Source organism: Mesocricetus auratus, unplaced genomic scaffold (genome assembly GCF_017639785.1).
Source record: "Mesocricetus auratus isolate SY011 unplaced genomic scaffold, BCM_Maur_2.0 Super-Scaffold_4256, whole genome shotgun sequence".
Classification (NCBI taxonomy): Eukaryota; Metazoa; Chordata; class Mammalia; order Rodentia; family Cricetidae; genus Mesocricetus; species Mesocricetus auratus.
In genome coordinates, this window is record NW_024429182.1 from 19,072,706 (window position 1) to 19,093,246 (window position 20,541).

General features: G+C 50.9%; 1 protein-coding gene across 4 annotated transcripts in view; it reads left to right on the forward strand.

Annotated features, from left to right (window-relative positions):
• Nucleotides 1–17,988: 17,988 nt before the first annotated feature.
• Nucleotides 17,989–20,541, forward strand: part of Crtac1 (cartilage acidic protein 1) — a 139,419-nt gene continuing 136,866 nt past the window's right edge. Inside the window, exon 1 of one of the 4 annotated variants that reach the window (XM_021236121.2) lies at nt 17,989–18,147. In XM_021236121.2, coding sequence (XP_021091780.2) covers nt 18,124–18,147 — 24 coding nt within the window. In that variant the 5' untranslated portion in view covers nt 17,989–18,123. The remainder of the gene's footprint in view (nt 18,148–20,541) is intronic. The other 3 variants (XM_013115054.3, XM_040744302.1, XM_005063580.4) reach the window with 3 other exon arrangements.

Consider the following 20,541-nt stretch of genomic DNA (forward strand, 5'->3'; position numbering starts at 1 on the left):
TCAAAAGCAATACACACACACACACACACACACACACAGTGGATGAGATTAATTTTATAACTTCCACATATACCCAATATATCAAATATGTCTTCAATATGAAGTATTAGGGAGTCCTTTACATAGTCTTTATTGTTGTTACAGTCAGATGTGGGCTTCTCTAACTACCATCAAGGGACATTTTGGTGCCATCAGCTGCATCTGACAGGTAGCTGCATTATTGTATGAGAGTTCTAGTTGCCAAACCATCTTAGAGCTCCCCAGCTCTCTTTACTAGCACGTGACCTCAGGCCAGTTAGTTAACATTTCATTACTTGACGTCTACTTCAGAAGTAATTGTTATAATACTCATTACTAAATGGTCATAATAAATAATAATAATAGGGTCTCTGTTGAAAGTTGTCACAATGATTAAATGAGTTAGTATGTATAATACATGTAAAGCAGTTTCTGACACATAGCAATTGTCTAGATGTTCAGCTTTTCAGCTCTGTCACATAGAAAGGACAGATTTTCTCTTTTTTATGACTAACACTCAAATGTATATTAAATACCTACTATGAGGTAGACAAGATTATAATCTCATTAAATTTCCCAATATCCCAGAGAGGGAAAATTATTGGCATGTTTTAATAATGAGACTCAGAGTGCCTGTTTAATTTATCTGAGTTGACACAGGAAGAACACAGCAAAACAAGAATTCAAACCTAGGTTTTTCAACTCCAAGACCATGTTCTTTCCATCAGATCATGTGATCTTACAGCTGTGGATTTGAGTTGTTCCCTTATTCTTCCACGGTCTTTTTCATCAACAGTGGAGGTCTGATACCATGATTGAATGCAAGGGCATTTTGGTGCCATAATGGATGTAGGGACATATTTTAGGAAAACTCAGGACAGAAAGTACACACACACACACACACACACACACACACACACACACACATACACACACACATACACACACACACACATACACACATGCACACACACATGCACACACACATGCACACGCACATGGGACATTGTGTGTGTGTGTGTGTGTGTGTGTGTGTGAATCCCTAAATATGTCTTAGCATCTGAACTACAAAGAAAGTGGAAGAGATGGGAGTTATTGAGAACATTAGCACCCACTTCCTGCCCAGCTTCCTCCCAGTTTGTGTGTTCTTGGATCCTTGGGGCCTCCCTACTTTGAAAGAAAGAAGCACGTGTTCTGGCAAAAGGCTATTGTACAAATGTCTCTCCCTAGTGCCCAGGCTGTAGTTGAGAGGTAAGCAGAGGAGGAGGCCTAGAAGGAAAGTGGGAAACCCAGGAACCAGGGTCTGGTTACAGAAAGAAAAGGGAAAAGAGAGAGATAGCAAGAACTCTGGAGAACACCGATGCAGCAAAAAGGGCTTTTAGTGATAATTAATAATTAACATTTCTAATGATGCCCCGGCGACAGGAAGAGGCCAGCACAGGGCTCTGGGGCACAGCTCTGGGTGACAGTGACCTCCAGGAAGGCTAGCAACCTGGCCCTCATTAGCTTTCACAAACCCCCATGTTTGTGTAGCGGGTGGGCTTCTTGCTGATGAGATGGACATTGTCAGGGCAAAGCCAGGAAAAGGGAAAGGGAAAGCCAGGAAAAGGGAAAAGGCAAAGCCAGGAAAAGGGGGGCTCTCGGGACCAGAATGTCCTTTTCTGGAGCTGCAGATCTGGCCCTTATAAATGTGCAGCTTTGGGGAAAGGGTGTTCTAGGGCCCAGAACATTCCTCAAGAGCAGCAAAGTTCTAAGAACCTAAGGAAAGGGGATAGGCAACAGCAGGAGGTGATGGCAGGAGACACCTACTGTGTGGGAACAGGGACAGGGACAGCAAAGGCCAAAGCCACAGTTAAGATGATGGTGGGGTGGACGAACGTATTGTACGACTCAATGTTTGTAACCCCTCAAAACTCACGAGTGACCACTTTGGAAAGGGGGCATTTTCAGAAGGAATTACGGTTAAACTGAAATCATAGAGGTGGATCCTCAGGTGGCTTGTAAGAGAAGGAGTCACCAGGAGTCATTTTCCTCGTGTGAACACGGAAGAAAGGCTGTGTGAGGGCATGAGAAGGAAGCGTTATTGCCAAGCCCCAGAAGAGAAGCCCTCATCAGGGATCTAATAGCAAGAACCTCAACCTTTGCAACCAGAGCTATGAGAAATTCAGTATCAGCTGTTTAGATGACCAATCTGTGATATTTATTATGGCAGCCTGTTCTGGCTAATACCAGAATGTGAAGCTAGCCTGGCAACTTAAGGACTAGCCACAGTCCCTAGGCAACTGATTAGCCCTCCCAGTTTGCCCAGAAGGAAAGGGAAAACAGGTCTATTGGGGTATCCCAGGCAAACCACTTGCCTGGCCACCCTAGTCGTAGTAGCAACAGCAGTAGATGCAGCCTGATAACTAGCTGACATTTTATGGTATACTTACTTAATTTGCTTCTGAGCAGTCTTGCTCTCTGAGGACGTGGGATGCCCTAAGTCCTGCAATGCATATGGTGCTTTATAGACACAAGGCATTTTCGCAAACACAGCTGCCATGCTAACCTGAGCCAGCCCTTTGCCCGCCAAATTCAAGCTTAGTCCTTTCTATGCCAAAGGCCAGTGTGGACTCAGCCAGCTGGAGGGGCCCTCTCCTGCCAAGGCCTGGGTCTTGTAGAGCTCTGACTGCCTTTCTGTGTACTGGGTGGACACCCAAGGCCTCACCCACAGAGCTCTGAATCCTTCGATGTGTAGCCGGACCTGGGCTATGGCAGGGTTGAAGATGTTCCAGAAGATTCTGAGACAGACTTGTGTTCAACATGCTCAGTGGTTTCCTCTCTGTCTTTCTGATATTTATGTTTATCTGGTGTAAAGTTTTATTTTGGCATAATGCCAAACTGGTGGAGGGGAAAACCTTCAAGAATTAAACAAATATTTTCATATCCCATCTCCCAATTGTTTGTGACTCATCCTTTTGCTTAATAATTTTCTTGCATTCGTTTTTATCTTTAAAAATTAAGCTTTCCTAGTGTGTCTGGCAGAGTGATGTCAGGACCTATGGGGTACAGTCGTCATATCATATAACAAGCATCTACCTAGACTTTGGCTGCCTGACAGTTGCTCACCCGTAGCAGTGTGTCCTTCCTGTCTTTGGTGACAAAGATCAGGGTTACCTCAGCTGGGGATGGGAATAAAGCAGGGCTGCCTGGGATGGGAGCAGGATTGGGGTAACAGAACCTCCTGCACCCTGATTGAGGCAGTGATTGAGAACACATGTGTCTGTCACAAGTCACCCATCCTAATGTACATGCACACCATGCCTAGAAGTAGCCACTATATGATCATGGCTAAGCATATGCTCACAGCAGGGGGTACATACGACTGTGGCAAGTTTATATATCAATGCAACAAGTTTTTAAAATCTAACGTTTTTTGAAGCAGGATTTAAGTATGTAGCACTGGCTTGTCTAATAGTTTGCAAGCCAGGCTAACCTTGAACTTGGAGCAATCCTCCTGACTCTGTCTCTGAAGTGATGGGATTAGAAGTGTGTGCTGTCATGTCTAACAAAAATCTAACCATTTTTAAAGTATAGACAAAAACCAAAACCTGGAGGAGTATAGTTGTTTGCTGTTTGTTGTCATATGCTTATACCACACTTACTACACTGTTGTCTTCTGGTTTGGACACTCTGCAAAACTCACTTGTTTGATCCCCAAGACAAGCCTGCAGTGTGAAGGGCCATCAGGGTTCCCATTTCATGGTCAGGAAAAGAGGCTGGTTAGTGGCCTAAGATGGCACTACTAAATAACAAGATGCGACTGAACCCAAGTGACTGGCACTGAGACCTAACTCCTCCACGCCGTGCTGAACTGGTTGATAACACAGTAGCCCAAGGCCAACTCACATCTAAACTGTCACCACGCGACACAAGAGCCACCTGAGCCCTTAGGACCAGCCAAAGACCACTGGGAAACCAACTGGGGCTATGTTACGTAGCCTAACTCTCCCACCCTGTCCTTCAGTTCTGCCATGCCCTTTCTCTAACGGCCCCGTCTTAGGAGGTAACCTTCGGTGCCTGCTAGCCTAGCTCTGCAGACAGAGTTGGTTGTCCGAGCCACTCTGTCTGTCCCTGGGAGATATTAAAAGAAAATAAATACCAGCTTGGGACTTCCTGAAGCTCTGTGTTTCCTCGGATTCTGTGTACTTCCTGTAAGCCAGCACTCTGTTGGGGGGAGCCAGGACCAGGTCTCATTTACTGCGACTTGCTGTAAGATGTGGGGCCAATCACTGCCTTCCCTCACACCCATTTTCTCATCTGAAATATCAGCTTGGGTGACATGAAGAGTACTTGGCCTGTTAAGTCATGGATCACTCACAGATGAACTTCTAACATATCAGGAACCCCCGACTACTGGATATAAGGTGTTTCATAGATGTTGACAGGGAGCGTAAAGCATGCCTAGTACTCAAGATCAACTTTCCTCTCTAGTGCCTCCTCATTTGCTTCCCAGGCAAAGCTACGGTCCCGCCCCTGTGCGTGCACGTGTGTGCACACCCCTGCCTGCTGAGACCAGACGTCAATACTGAGTGTCTTCCTCTATTGCTTGTCACCTTATTTGGGGGCAAGGTTTCTCACTGAACCCAGAGCTCACTATTTTAGTGACCTGGGTCTTCCGAACTCACCTCTTCAAACCTGCCTAACAAACTTAGGCAGTCAGGCATCTCCATAACCCTGATCCTATTTCCTTTCAAAAGTTTTTTTAATACCTTTATTTGAGTGTATGCAGGTGCATGTGCGTGCGCGTGTGTGTGCGTGCCTGTGTGTGCGTGTGTGAGTGTGCCACGGTGCACATGAAGAAGTCAGATGACACCTTGCAGGAGTCAGTTCTCTCTCTCCTTCACATCATGGGCCCCAGGGATTGAACTCATGTCATCAGGCTTGGTAGTTTGTGTCTTTGCCCACTGAACCATCCCACTAGCCCTTAATCTTGTATCTTAGTCTTGGTCTTCATGCTGAATATTGGCCTGGAAGGTTCATTTTTGAAGAATGACAAAGGAATCCAGGACTTGAGTGACAGAGCAAGCACTAACACATATTTCCTGATTTATTTATTTATTCATCCAATCTCTACCTCTTGCATGTTTTATTTCAGTGAGAGAATTTTTTCCATAGTTCCTGAGTGTATGCAGATCCTTTGTATTGCTCTGGACCTAGCACAGCTCCTAGCACATAGTAGGACTCTACAATCAATAAATGAAGCGGTAGTAAGTTGAGGAGGTGTGTAAGGGCTGAGAATTGAAAGGGGTGCAAAGCTGAACCCCAGAACAATAGAGCTGAGTCTTGTCTCGGCGTCTGCACACAAGGCCATTCCCTTTTGGCTCCACCTTTCTTTCCTATTTGTAGATGAGGGAACTAAGTGGCTGGCTAAGTGTCATGGCTGCATCCCTCGCCCTAATGAGGACTCTGACAGCACTGGTTATCGACTGTAGCTCATGATACTCACTTCTATTTAACCACCTCCCATTTCCATCTCCCCCAGTTTCTGGGAGTCAGGAACCTGGGAGCCTTGTGGCTCCAGGACAGAATCTCTTGAAGCGCTAGTCAAGATTTCAACAAGGCTGCTGTTACTTGAAAAGACTGGGAACACTCCCTTGTCCCTTGGGTCTCTGTGTGGGGCTCACAAAGTAGTAGTAGGCTTTCCTCAGATCCGGGGATTTGCAAGGCAGACAGAGACCCAAAGATGAAAGGTGCACTCTCCACCCAGACCTAAGAACAGAGCCCCATCACGCCTGGTGTATCTAGTGACATGGACCATCCCTGCTATGATATAGGAGATGCCTACACAAGACAAAACCCTCAAAGGCAGGAATCATTGGGGACAACCCAGGAAGCTAGCTTCCATATCCAAGCTGGCACCCAATCCAGACCATCTTTGTTTCTTTCTGAGAATTCCCTGAGGAGAAGCACCCCCGTGGGGACATGTGCATGAGCCAGCCGGTGTCAGCAGAATGGCCTGCCTGCTCCTTCACAAACCAGCTCTAAGTATCTGCAGACTCCAAGCAGAGTTCTGAGAGCGGGCAGCCTTTCTTGGGACTCTGGAGTGTCTCCCTAAACAACTGAAAAAGCCTCAGATGCCTGGGGCACAGGCAGCAGGTCCCTGGCTTGGCCAAAATGCTCTTTTCCACACTGATAAAGAAATCTAAATATCGTAGATGATGATAAAGAAATCTGCAGTAGGTGAATCCACTGCCTATGATGGGTTTGAGGGCTGATAAGGCTGCATGCTGCATTATTATGGGCTGTGTGCTCTGCTACCCATAGCTACACTATGAGGCATGGCTAAGCCCAGGGTTACCAGTGACTGAACGGGTGCCTTTGCTCCACTTGCTAAGGCAGGAAAGCGGCATAAAATATTTTAGGAAGTTTTTTAAAAATCTACATTTCTAACAAAGCAAGCTTTCTACAGAACTTCCATCTAATTAGGAAATTAAATTAACCAGACCATTTCACTTCCTTAGTAAGTGGGATTGAATTTCTTGCGGCAACGTGAGCTCCTTCCTCCATTTTCCTGACATCTGCCTTTCCTTCCCCAACTCCAGGCCCTCCCTCGGCCTGGGATTCTTGGTGAGTGCGAGCTAAAGTGAGAAAATGTGGGTTCTAGATCCTGATCTGTCACTTACCGCCATCATGTTGGTGAAGCTCTTGGCTCACTTGTACACAGAATTCTTCAGGTCCCCGGGCCCCAACATCTTCTTGTCTGGTCTTCCTTTCCCTGGTAATCTCCCAAAATCTAGCTGTTTTCCAAGTTGCAGGTCAGATGTTAGCCTCTCTGTGGATACTCTGTCATCTCTATGGAAGAAGGAATTTCTCCATCCTCTGTGACCCTGTAGTTAACAGATATTAGCCCATTGTGTGTGTGTATGTACATCCCATCTCTCCTATTAGACTCTGAGCTCTTTGGGAAAGGAGCCTGGACCTTCTTATGTCCCTTAGCATTGCACCTAGCATATTGTAGGTGATATTACATGGTATCCTAGCACACAGTAGGTGCTCTAAGCATGGCTTCCCAGGAAACCAAAGACAAGGCTGATTTTTCCAGCACACAGGTGTATTGGCTGCCCTCAGCCAGCAGGGGGAGCATGTTGGTTCCTTAAATGAAGCCGCCAACACCGTTTCAGATTCTGAGGACTGAAGGGTGGACTTACTGAAGAGAGAGGCCCTGCAGGGTTGGGGTGAAGAAGAGTCTACCTTTTCTGAGTAGGAAGGCTACCCTCACTTTGGAGTTCCCTGTAAACAGGACAACAAGAACAGAGTACCCTTCATGATAAATTCCAAGCACTGCCTATCTCCAAGGCCAGGAAGCTGCAGGCAGTTACAATGGGGATACATTCTTAATTAAACAGTGTGTAACTTGGGGCATTAAGTCTATGATAAATTGGGAGATAGGGACCCACAACCTCATTTCTTTTAAGGATATTTAATTACAAACTTCTGTAACAAAATTATAGCCTTATTAAAATGGTTTCTCACTGAAGAGGGGGTTCTGAAAGGTGAGGTGCTGCCAACAGGGAAGGTGCTGGACGGGCTCTGTGTGTCCACTGGGCTCTGTTCAGAGACCGACAAGCTCTCCCTGAGGAAAACACCCTTGAGGAGGGTGGCTCTCTACCTAGCTCCATGAGGCCTATCCCCACAGAGCCCAGAATGCCAGGCAGCTGGGATCCTGTGAGTAAGACACCAACTAGCATCTCTAAAAGGAAAGACATCTGTCAGCGCAGGTGGCTGTCAGTCATTCAATCAGCTGTTAAAATTCCCACCAAAATAAGTGAGGAAAGGATGATTAAGCCTGGTCAGTTTGGTTGTAGATATGAAGTGACAATTTGGAAGCATGGGACACTATGGAGGGAGACAGGTCGAAGTGATGAACCTGCGGGTGGGAGGGGTTTGGGTGGCCAGACCGTGACACGATAAACGGGAATGTGGAATGAGAACAGCGCCTCGCCGCTCCTGGCCCTCAAGGTTTTGCTCGGGAAGCAGTGTGCCAGGTCGTGCTTTCTAGTTTTCACGGATGACATTATTACAGCCTCTTGTCTTGTCTGGTGAGTTACTGTCTTCCCAACACAGAGATGCCTGTCCATTCCGGTAGCTCAGCCTTAGGATACGTATCTCATATTTTTAGGAACACAAGACCCAGTCTCCATAGCCAGGCAAAAGGGGGATGCATCCTTTTCACTCCCCTTGCAGACAACGTGTACATGAGTTGCAGCTGCTGTTTTGGCTGCCATTGCTCCCGGGCTCAGCACATATGCAGCTCTTGGTGGACAGTGGATGGTGTAGTCACAGATTTACGCTGTCCTGTAGGGCCAGTCTGCCCATTACTTACATCAAGGTCAGCTTTCACCTCCGATCTGTCTAACAAGGAGCCGGGAGCAGTCTGGAGCAAACCAAGCAATCTGAACCCCAGCTGCGCTGACCCTTCCATGTCACTGTGAGGGTTAAACTGATGCACCACCGGAAGGGACAGTCATTCTGAGGGACAAGGCCTTCTGGAGCAGAGGGTAGGGAAGGGGTGAGGTGCCAGCTGCCTGTGATAGGTGACAACACGCTGGCCGACTCTGCTGCAGACTCTCTGGCTGTGTGTGCTCAAGCTCCTTCCCTCTGCCAACAACCAGAGGCCCCCAGTGCAGCTGCTGGGAAGACACGTGCCCAGCTCAGCACCTGAGGCCACTGGACAATAACCTCTTCTCCTCGGTATTTCCTCATACCCACTCCCAGAGAAAGGCCTAGAATACCAGCACTGCTGGGAGTTAGTGATCACACTACAGCTCTGCTAATTTTTTCCAGGTACAGCTCTGCTAATTTTTCCAGAATCAGGGAGGAGACACAGTACAATGGTAGGTCTAATGAGAGGGCGTGAGGCTCACCCCACCACACCTCACAGTCACTCAGCGGGCAGTCCAGTTCTGCCTTCATTCACTCTCTGAAACAGCATCGGTTTGGCAGTGATGCCTATTACCTCCTCCTGCCATGGCCCCAGACTCACTTCTGCAAGAGTGTAGCCGGCAGCAGGTCTCATGCACTGAGGCTGGGCCTGCCTTCTCTGTAGAAGAGCCGGACTCTAAATTCAAATGCGCAAGCCAGAGTCTGCCTCCTGGAGCCTGTCCAAGTGTGGGTGAGTGAGAACAGGCAGTTTATAATCCTGAGATGCTAATCTACCTTTCCAAGTTCTGAATGTGGTGGAGGAAGGAATAAAGTTGGAGAACAGAGCAGGGCCCAGGCCTGAATGACCAATTAAACCCCTTTCTAAATGGCCAAGAGCAATATCGGTAGGACACAAGCTAACTACCAGAATTAACAACAAACTCCACCAAAAAGTCCAGGCACTGAAACTACATCAAACCCTGAGTACAGATGTGAGCCTCTCCTTTCCCACCCTCGGCTCTGACAGGAGTTCAGGACTGGTATCGAGATAGAAGAGGCATCAAAGCAGGGACCAAGGGTGACGCGAAAAAACAGAGGGAATGAGCAGGCCATAGAGGCAAATGGATAAAAGGCCAGTCACAGGACCTCGTCTCTCCTGCCAGTCACAAGACCTCGTTTCTCCTGCCTCAGTCTTCCATTCACACATCCAGCAAATGGAGCCATCGTGGGTAGGCTTTCCCTGCTGTCAGTTGACCTGCCCCAGGAAGAACACAAGAGCATTGAACCCTAAGAAATTCATGCAGGTGGCTGACTGGATGGTGGACAACTTGGATGAGCGGGTGGAATAGTATCCTAAAGGCAGGGATGGGCAGACCTGAAAGAATGTTGCAGACAGAAGAAATAGTAAAAGCAACGGCCTTTACTGCTGCATTTAAGAGAAAGAGGCCAGGGTAGCTGCAGCTGTGGAAGAGACAGAAGAGGTGGTGAGGGCCTGAGGCTATGTGGCCTGGGGATTCAGGAAGGGGAAGGGTGGGTAAGGAGATGCAGGATCAGTTTCAGAAGAACCAGGATTAGAATGCCAGCTTGGAGACTGAAGGATGCATGACCTTGAGCAGGTCATTCAAACCTGAGCCTCAGTGCCTTGCCTTTGAAATGGGAATGATGCTGTAATAGGACCAAGTCTGCACAGTGAGTGTGAAGAATGAACCAGAGGAGCCTGGCAAAGTGCTTGGCAGGGCACCCCGCACAGTGGGTGCTCTGTAAGGTCACTTTCTTACACGGAAGCTCACAGCACCAGCCTGGGTCCCTCGCCACCACCCAGAAAGCCACCAGGTGGCGGGCTTTTTAGCTTTTCTGGATAGTGTGGTCCAAACTGTTCTGTCATTGTTTTCGCCCAGAAGAAAAGTGCAGACCCAATGCTCCCCCAAAACAGGTAGATTTGGGGCAACTGAAATATTCAACAAGGTCTGTGCGGTACCAAAAGCAAACGCTCTAGGATGAAGATGAGCCGTGTCAGACCTGGGCCTTAACTTCAGCTGCACTGTAGACCAGCAGGGCTTAACCCCGCGTCCTTCCCAGCTTCTGGATTGGCACACTCGAGTGGTCACGAGCCACAGGACATACTGTACAAGCAGCAGCTACAGTAGGATGGACTGGATTTCCCAGCCTTTCTCTTTATGTGTGGCTTCCTTAACCCAGCTTTTCTTTTCACAGGTTTGGGGGCAAATTAAAGCATTAAAGTACACGTATGTGCCCAGTAGCCTCTGAGGGCTACCAGCCTCTGTGGTGACCCAGGCTGGACTGGCTTTTGGTTGAGGTGACTGCTGGGAGCTGCAGAGAAAGGACATTTGCCTGAGGGTGAGGATGAGATCATTGTGCATGTGAGGATAGGGGAACAGGTAACTAGAAGCATGGCCTCCAGTTTCACAGCGCCCCTGCTGGCAGGAGGTTGCAGAATGCAAAAGGAGGGCGCTCGGGCCCGTCTCTCCAGTCCACTGTTAGTCTTTATCTCTTTCTCGGCACGATTTGGGCATCAATTCCCTGCTGTGCTGTAAGCTCCTTGAAGGCAGAGAGGTCTTATTTATCTTTGTTCCCCCGTGGCCTAACAGAGCTTGCACCTAACAAGCCCTGGATAGATGCTTACCGGTAAGCAATCCATCCTGGGCCGTTCACCAAATTGGTTACATTCCGGGCGACCCTGGGCGGTGCACTGAGCCGGAACTCCACTGGCCAGCTTTGGAGTTGGATGCTCTGCTCCTGACCTGGTGATGTCGGTGACTCCGTGCTAATGTCCTTACCTGTAAAAGTGGGCACCAACACGTCTGATGATCCTGAATTTCCCATTTGCCTGCAACTGTCCTTCCTGCCAGGAGTCTCTGGAGAGGGTGGAGTGTGGCAAGAGTGCTGGGTAATTGCTGAACGGAAGGAACAAGCGAGGGGCTGGATGGCTGATCATGGAGAAAAAAAGCCTGCGTGGGGGAAGGGACAGCACCTGCCGAAAGGGAGCCCAGCCGTGTGAGGACTTTGACGGTCCTTCAGAGCCCATTTCCTCATCTCAGCCACAGGAAAAACACAAACACCCTCATGTGTATCATAAAGCACAGTGCCCGACACACAGGTGTGCAGATCCTTGAAGAGTAGTAGCGCGTGGGCTACTGGGATGTGGCTTTGTACCCACGAGAGCAACTCTGAGGCAACTTCTTGCATAAAGTGCTCTGGACTGGGAAGACCAGGGTACCCCACCTTGATCTAGGGGTTACTCCACAGAGAGTCTTAAAGCTCTGTTCGAGGGTCATGCTTTGTCTACCATGTAGTTGCACAATTTTGATGTACCTGCATGGAGCACTTACATTTATTAGTTTTGTGCACTTACATTTTTTAATGTTTTTACCCATCGCAAGTTCTCTCCTGCCCACCACACATAACAGAAGTAAATTTAGTGACAATGGGGGCTTCAGGAGGATGTGGCACACTTATCTGAGGTAGTTTGTGCTCCTGAAGCGGGTTCGTGCTTAAGGAGACTGCACAAGGCCGATCTGCAGGTTGATTTGGGACTTCCTTCTTGTTTGTTTTTGAGCCAGGGCCTCACTCTGCAGCCCAGTTTAGCCTGGGGCTTATCTTCTTGCCCACCTTCTCTGCTGCTAGGATCACACGTGCACCCTGCCTGGGTCTCTCAGTAGGCTTAGTGGTCCCTGTTTAACACTTTTTAAAGACTAGCTTCTGCATCTCCTCTGCTCAGAGAAAAAGTGTGGCCTTTGTCCCTGAAGGTCGAGTCAACCCGAGGACCCAGAATGTGTGTTCCGTCCCTATGCTGCCTCACCCAGTGTGCCAGCCCAGTCGTACCAAAGGACAGCCTGGACTGTGCACCAGGAACTCAGCAGCCTGGTAGGGGGCTCTTGCCGTCTGAACCTCTGACCTCCTCACTAGGTCCACTACCCCTCCCTGAGCTTCTCTGCCCTGCCGCTCACTCCACCTTTCAGCTCTGACCTTACTCCTGGAGATGCCTGGTGCATGCTGAGTCTTCCTCCAGCCGCCTGGGCCCTGGCCCCACACTCATGATTGCCTTCAGGCCCACATCCGGCTAGAAAGCCAGTCACTCTCCAGCTCTTAAAGACCTCCAGGGGAGCCGTTTCTCCAGCCTCTGCAGGAAATCTAGTTCTAACATCTCAACTCTCGGGGAGAAGAAAGCCTGCTTTTCATGAAGTCTCAGCTCCTTTCTGTTGCAACGAGAGCAGGGTTGCTTTTATTTTCTACCTGTCTGAGCTATACATAAACAAATCTAGTGCCTCCTGATTTTCTCCTGCCTTGCCAGAACATGGATCAGTGACTGGGCTCCTGGGCAGCTCCTCTTCGCAGCTTGCACAGGGCTGCCTCATGCTAGGCTGCCGCTCTGAGGCCTGAGCAGGTAGCGGCTAGGCAGCAGGGACAACGTGAAGGAAAGGCCAAGCAAGGGTGGCCAGGGCTCCCTTGGGTACCTAGAAGTGAGTTGACTGATGCTGATTGAGAGCCTGTCGTGGGCCAGGCCCAGAAGATGTTTATGGGAAATAGAAAACGAGGTCTCTACCCTCAAGAATAGCACCATGAAATAATCAATTACCTACTCAGTTCTGGACAGTGCAGGATGTGCTGATTTAGCCCCAAGAGACCGAATTTTCATCCCAGCTGTCTTTCATTAGCTGTGCTTTTTGTGGGCAAGGCACGTGCCCTGCCTGAGCTTTTGGACATGTGTCCATGTCATAGGTACACATTAACAAGGACTGTCTTCTTCTATAAAGTGCGTGTAAATTAAAGGGTCATAGTAGATTGGGGTAGGACTGTATGAAGGCTCAAAGACCCACAGCCCTGACCTGGAAAAACGAGAACACTGGACACTTAAAGGCTGGGGAGACGGCATGAAACTGAGGGGTCTCTCCCAGGAAGAAAAGGCGGGAGGAGGTGACTCGTGGCCACAGAGAGCAGAGGAAGGGAATAGGAGAAGACTGTTGTCATTTATGGCATACCTACTGTGGGCCAGGAGCTCTGCTGAGTTCTGTGCACACACCACCTGACATGTCCCTTGTCAAAGCGCTTATAACCCTATTTGATCTTGCATCTGGCAGGACAGAACTTCTGCAATCCATCTTATCTGTGTCTGGTAGAGGATGGTGTTTCAGGACAAACCAGAGAAGAACGAAAAGGTGCTCAACAGCCCCTAGTTAGTGAGCCCAAGGCAGAGTAACCAGAACATAGCCCTTGTGAATTTCAAACACAGGTTCCTCTGTGAGGTGACACGGGCCTTTGTTCTCCTGCATTCAGCCCTTCATGCAGAATCCAGCTCTGCCCTCCCCTCTCCTTTTCCTATGCCCCCTCCTCTCACTTGCACACACACTGGGTCTTCTTTTCATCTTCAACGCTTGACCCTTTGCGGCTCACAAGACTGGCTCGGTTTAGACATTGGAAAAAGACTTCAAACATTCTCCTCCCTCGGCTGGAGTCCCTCTTCCCTTTCTCTTTTCTGATTCTTCTCCCCTCTCTCCTCCACCTTCCTCTCGTGTTCACTTCCTCCTCCTACAAGATGAAACCCGAAAGTGCCCCCAGCCCAGAGCTCTCCCTGGTATTAGCTGATGAGGACGGGCTTCCACAAACTGATGCTTTCTTCTTTAAACCAGGGTCACGAGCTCATATCCGCTAGGAATCTGGCTGGGCTGGAAGCTGGAGATGCCAGACCGGGAGGGGCTGGAGCCTGGAGCAAGACCTGACCACCAGAGCACCACAGGAGAAAGGAGTTCCCGGCAGCTGATGGCAGAAGAGGTGAGGCCAAGCTAGAGGACGTCTAAGGGAGCTGGCATGAGGAACTTCACGGAATGAGAAGGAAGTCGATGTCAGAAACATGGGGCAGCGGTGACAAAGACTTGGCAAGCCACGGGAAGGAAAGGATCTCAGAATTCTCAACCTCAGGACCAGGAAGAGACAATAACACAGAGCTTCAGTTACTAAACCGACCGGTGCCAGGCAGAACTCTGTTGGAAGGAAAGGGTACTGTGCAGGTTAGAGGTCAGCAGACTAACCTTAAAATTCAATGTGAAACTTATGTTGATCTTGAGCTACAAAGAGGCCCCCTGACATGGGGGAGCCTTTGTGGCTTGGCAACTGGGACAGGGTCAGAGAACTGTGTAGACAAAGGTTTCCCGGGGCTTTCCCTGTCTCCATCTTCATCCAGCCCCTTGGGTTGCAGAGTCATTTTAACTGCAACATGGAGGAACCCCCAAAGCATATTCCACACATAGGTGGGTGAGCAACCAGGACCTATGCTGGGAAGAACACTGTGCCCACATGCTTCCTCCAATTGTCCCAGGCTTCTACCCAGTCCCAAGCAGCTCTGACCTTGATACCCACCTGTCCCCAGGACTCTGTAGCATCTCCCTGTTTCTTGCCTGCCTCTCTGGTCTGTAGCCTGCCTGGAAGAGTTTGCCTCTAGCTGTCCTTCAGTTGTCCTGAGCTAACACAGAAGATTCCTCTCTGTGCCCACCACAGTTACACCCCTAGAACAAACTGCCCCCCCCAGGGGCTGAGGCATCTCTACAAGAAGACTTCCTGTCTGTTTTCATCCCAGACAAAAGCTCTTTCTGCCCACCTGTCACTCGTAGCATACTGTTGACACGTGACACATGTGCACTCCCTGAAAAAAGAGGACGTGCCGAAAGTGGCTTGGTTTGAAAAGGGGGTTACATCCTCACATCCCTGAAAAGCATGTCACAGTATGTGGTTTCCCATCCACTGCTGCTGCTTCTGCAACCCTCACAAAGAATTCATTTCTTCAGGAACCAGCAGTCTAAAACACAGTCCCTGTCTGCAGTTTCAGATGTCCAAATCCCCCAGTGTCTAAATGCTTGGGATTCCTTTGGGGTTTTGCTAGTTTGGTGCTGCAACTCACCTGGAGATGAATCCTGACCTAAACTGACGCGAAACCACCCTACCCTCACCCTCACTCTAGAAGCCCTGACATTTCATTGCGGAAATATGGATGTGTCTGATTTTCAGATGCGACTCCAGACCTCACAGGGTGGCGCAACATGTTTGGCATCTCTCTGAATTCTAAAACACCCTGGCTTCAAGGGCTTCCAGACATGGACAACATCAGAAGAATTAGAAATTCTAGGACCAGCCCATTCCTTGAAGGACTCCCCGAGTGGAACACCTGTCACTCTCCCATTTCTCCATCCTTCCCCAGCACCTTTGCTCTGCTCTCCCCTCACCTGGCTAGCAGCGGCGGCGGCGGGAACCGTGAGTTGCTTTGCACCAACTACCTAGTCACATCTGGATGGCTGATGCTGATAATTACCGCACTGGTTACTAAATCTGTCAGGGTTAGGTGAGTCACCACAGCTGGGACTGCTGCTCACAGCTTCCCAGGCAGAGAGAGCGAGGTGAGAACAGAACCAAGAAAGGTGTGTTCAGATGATGCTTGGGATTGAGTGAGGCTGGCTAATTACCAGTCACTTGCTGTCTCCTTGAGTTGGAGTTTCTGGCTAAGGAACCCTTGCCGATTAGACAGGATCTGACAACCTGCTACTTATTTCCACGTAAAGAGGGTGGCAGGGATAAGCCTCAGAGGACAAGTGTGGAGACAGTCTCTCAAGTGCCAGGACCACAGCCACAGGATGCAGATGTCCTCAGCACCGGTGGTGGTGTGATCCATCAGACTGCAGAGCCTACTGTTGTCCTTATGGAGGGAGCTAGGGACCAGAAGTGCTCTTGGGAGGGAGGCTACTTGCTGCTGGAGTATTAATGTGGAGTTCTAACAATTCCCCACATCCCCTTGTGTGTATGAGACAGCATCTTTCTGAGATGCACATCCACACATTCATCAGGCTGGGAACACTCCCTGATCCCTAGAGGATGACTATAAGTCACTGGCCTAGAACCCCGGAGAATCGGGTAGAAAATGGAGAGAGCACCCAAAGACTTGTGATTCCTAAAGATCCTGAAATTATACTCAAAAGCCACCTGAGTGTGAATGTTTGCCAACTTTTCCAGAAGACTTCAGTAACTTTTGCCAAGTTCTCAAAGGTTCCCCGCCATGGAGGGTTAAGAACCTGAGCTCCTCCACAGCCCGAGAGACCAGCTTTGTCTATGCTTAGCTACTGCTTTTAAGAGGAAAGCACAAATACTTTCAAACAGGGCTGACAGTTCTGATCAGTATCTGTGGATAACTGGGTCCAGCCAGGAACTGGTTGGCAGGGCCCTCTGTAGCAGAACCCTCATCGGAGTCCTTTTAAGAGTCAAGCACAGAAGGCAGGCTAGTTAGTGAGTAATGGTCACAAAAGCCTTTGGAACTGAGTAAACGGTCTCAGCTCCTTCTCCCTCGGACAGTAGATTTCCAGATACTTCTCCTCCGAAGCCCTGTGTCTGGGTTTCTGAAACCCACCGGGCCTATTCACGGAATGTCAAAATTCACTAAGTTCTTGCTGAGCACCTACTATGTGGCTGGTTCTATTGTAAATGTAAAAGAAGGGTCCTGTCATTGTTGTTGACCTCAGTTGGTTTCCTGCCCCAGGCACCGACCTGTATTTGAGGTGCTGCTGACCAAGCCACTCTTCTCCATCTTAGTCGCCCTCCCAGAACTACCCTTGGACCAGAGAGACCAAAGCCATCGCGCCCAGCTGAGCCAGCTGGTGGCAATGAAGAGAGAGCAAGCAGTAGCTGTTCGTGTGGGCAAAGCAGGTGGGTCAGGCTCAACCCCTGTGGGTGCTGAGGGCTAGGTGGGGTGAGGACTCAGCTCGCGGAGCGGGGGCGCGGATGTTGGGGAGCAGACGCTGCCCACAGTCGTCTGGGCCGCCGTGCCTGACCGCTGAGCCGTGCTCGCTTGCTCTCCGCCCGCTGGGACCGTGGTGAAGCTCTGTTCCCCATACTGAGCAGCCCCCGGGAGGCGCTCGGACACGTCCCCAGGCTGGATAAAGATCGACTCGGAGCTCGCTCCGCAGCGAGAAATCTCGCCATCAGCGTGGCTCGCGTGGCCGCTCCGGCCGGGCCCTGGAGACGCCAGATCGCTATCTGCGAAGCAGAGAGAAGGCAGCGCCGCCGCCACTCCCGCCCTGTGCGCAGGGTGGCTGCGGGGTCCTGGGCTCGCCGGCCTCCCCTCCCCCATTTGCACTACCTTCCCCGCGCACCCTCCCTAGGGACATCTGCCTCCCGCCCGCCCGGTCCCTAGCGCCCCTCCAAGGCGCCCTCTCCCCACTCGCCAGGCCCCGCTGCCTCCTGAAGGTTACGCGGCGCGGCGGTGGGGCGCGGCAGAGCACTGGGGCACCCGCCCTCGCCGCCGCCCGCGCCGCCGCCCACCCCAGTGCCCGCCGCGCCGGGCCAGCCAGGCTGCCGGCTGCTGCCACCGCAATCCCGGCTCCTAAATCAGCGCGGGGAGGCGCCCCTTCCCCCACCCGGCTCCCCGGGCTCCCCGGGCCGCGATTGGCCGCGCGTGCGCCCCCCAAGCTTGGGCCCCGGCACCAGCTGCCGTGCCATTGGCTGCGGGCATCCGCCAGCCTTTACATAAGCCCGGGCGCGCTCGAGTGGAGTTGTATAAAGCGAGCGCGCGGCGTCGGGGCGGGAGGCTCGAGACCAGCCCGGGACCAGGGCTGGGCGCTGCAAGGCGGCGGCGCCGGCGGCAGAGGCGGCAGCGAGAGCCCGCTCTCCCACGCCCCCAGGCGGTGGGGCTAAGAGAGCCAGAGGATGGCTCCGAGCGCTGACCTGAGTGTAAGTATCGGCTCCTGGAGCCCCCACCCCTTCCGGCGGAGAAAGTTTCTCCAGCCCAGCGCCCCTCCCCGTACGCCCCGAGGGGGTGGCGGGGATGCAGCTGGGGACCTGGGAAGATCGGGTCCGCGAAGGCGGCGGCACTGCTCCCAACTTGCCAAGAGACGCTGGACTCGATTGGCGCGCAGATCCTCCCCGCGGGCTGGGGGCGAGGAGGGAGCTGGGTTGGAGGTGGTGGAAGAGATGGGAGCCGAGGTGTGGGGGTGACAGCCCGCAGTTGGCCGAGAACTGGTTAGGGGTACAGTGGATGGAGGTCAGCACTTTGAGAAAGGGGCAGTGGGGTTAGGAGGGGGTGGAGCAGGTGAAGGCTGTGCAGCGGATACAGGGGGAGTCACCCAGCCAGGCAAGCTCAGCTTGGGGCCGAGGGGTCTCGGCCGACTGCCAACGTTTCCAGGTTGGGGAAGATCCCTCGGGGGGCATAGCTCTTCTCCGGGGAAGCCGAGCTGTCTCCTCAAGCACAGCACTGGGTGGCAGAGTGCTCCCGGAGCCAGCCCCGGTGCACGGTGTAGCTGCCAACCTCCTTTTGCTGGACCGAGGTGTGGTCTGGCTTTCTGGTTAGGGCTGTATCTGACAAGCTGTTTTCCGGCATTCTAGGGGAACCATGGGGTCTCCCTTGGTCTCATGGAAGCACATAGAGGTTTTGGTGGGGCGACAGGCAGGCTTGGGGACATGCCCAGCAATGCAGCGTGCTTCTTTTGCAGTACAGTAGTTAAGAGCCCTGGTTAGTCCCGCTTCTGCAGAACCCAACTAAAGAATCCAAAGTCATCCCAGTCGGGATGGGAGCCTCCCTAAGGGTGTAGGTGGGGGGCTTCCTCCTCGAATGACTAATGTATACTATTGTTATTGGGTGGGTTCACCTACCGGGCTTCTGTGCCTCCCAGAAAGAAGCTTCAGTTCTCCAGGAAGCATTCACGAGTTGCACTTGAGGCACCTGGGATAGGAGCAGGACTTCGCAAATGAGGCCAGGTGGAAAAGGAAGCAAGCTTCCCAGAGTAGGGGACAGCTCTGTGGTGCTGACTTGAGCCCGGGAGAACTCCTGGGGAAAGCTATCAGGGGAGATTTGAAACCGTGATAACTTGGGACAGAAATACTCCCATTGAATTAAAGCAAATCCAGACACTTGAACAGCTCCTCTTGCTCTCAGGCGCGGAGACGAAGCAGCGGAGGGTCAAAGTGGAAACATGGCAGTGGTCCCAATATGGTGTTCAAGGAAGCAGTTTTCTCTCTCTTTCTGTCTTGGTTAAAAAACCTTCTGGAGGCAGGTTCTAAGCCGATTTAGTAGGCAATGAAGGGAATTTAGTCCTTGGTGCTGGTTGGCCTAGAGGGCCATGATTAAAATTCGTTAGTTTCCAGTTGGTGCTGATGGACTCTGGAGAAGATTGGAGCTGCTGGAGGTTATCAGCTCTTCAGCCAATGCATTGGGGCTGTATCCTTCACCATACCCCCAGGCCTACCCATGGGGTGTGTTCAACTCCCTGGATACCTGCTTTTGCACAATGATCTTATAGGGGTTACCAATTCATGTCCAACCCCCCAGCACCCTTCTCTGTTTTCCTGCAGTCAACATTTCTCTGCTGCCTTTCCCAAGACCCTCTTTCTGCTAGGGATTTGTGCAGTGAAATACCTGCTTGTTGCTCTTTCTTCCTTTCTCCATCTGGGCTGCACCTGGTGTTCTGAACCCCAATATTTACTGTTTGACACCAGGATGTTTGGTTAAGGTAGCCGGTGTGAATGAGCAGGCCAATGGCTTGTTGTAATACTAGGGAGTAAAACACAGAATCTTATAGAGAGAATGGACCACCAACCAGGAAGGGGTTCTGTTATACAGCTTGTGACCACCTGAGTTGGTCCTCAAGCTTCCTTGCTGCCTGCGAAGTCAGTGGAAGCTTGGAGGTGGAACAGGCTCCTTGGTATCCAGTAGGGGGCGCCAAAAGCACCTAGCTCAGGACTAGTGACTTTCTCACTTCTTACCCTTCACTGGCCATAGGAATGGTTTGAGCAAGCTCAGGCCACAACCCCCAACAATCATCCATTGTGGCTGAGAATTGTTGTGATCCAGACCCTTCCACCACATGTCTTGTTGACTTCAGCTGGTCCTGCGACCCCAGATGTAGTGGGGTGGGTGAGGCACTATATTCCTGGGAGACAGAACTGATACATAGCTCTACCTGCTGTTGGAAATCATTGTTTTCTGTTTTTCTGTTTGGTATCCATGTAGTCTTTGAATTCTGGGAACCCAAGAATGTCAACACTCGGAGAAAGGGACCTTGGCTGGGGGTGGGGGGCATCTAGTCCACCTCACCTGGCCCTAACATTCTCATGTACACAGATAATACA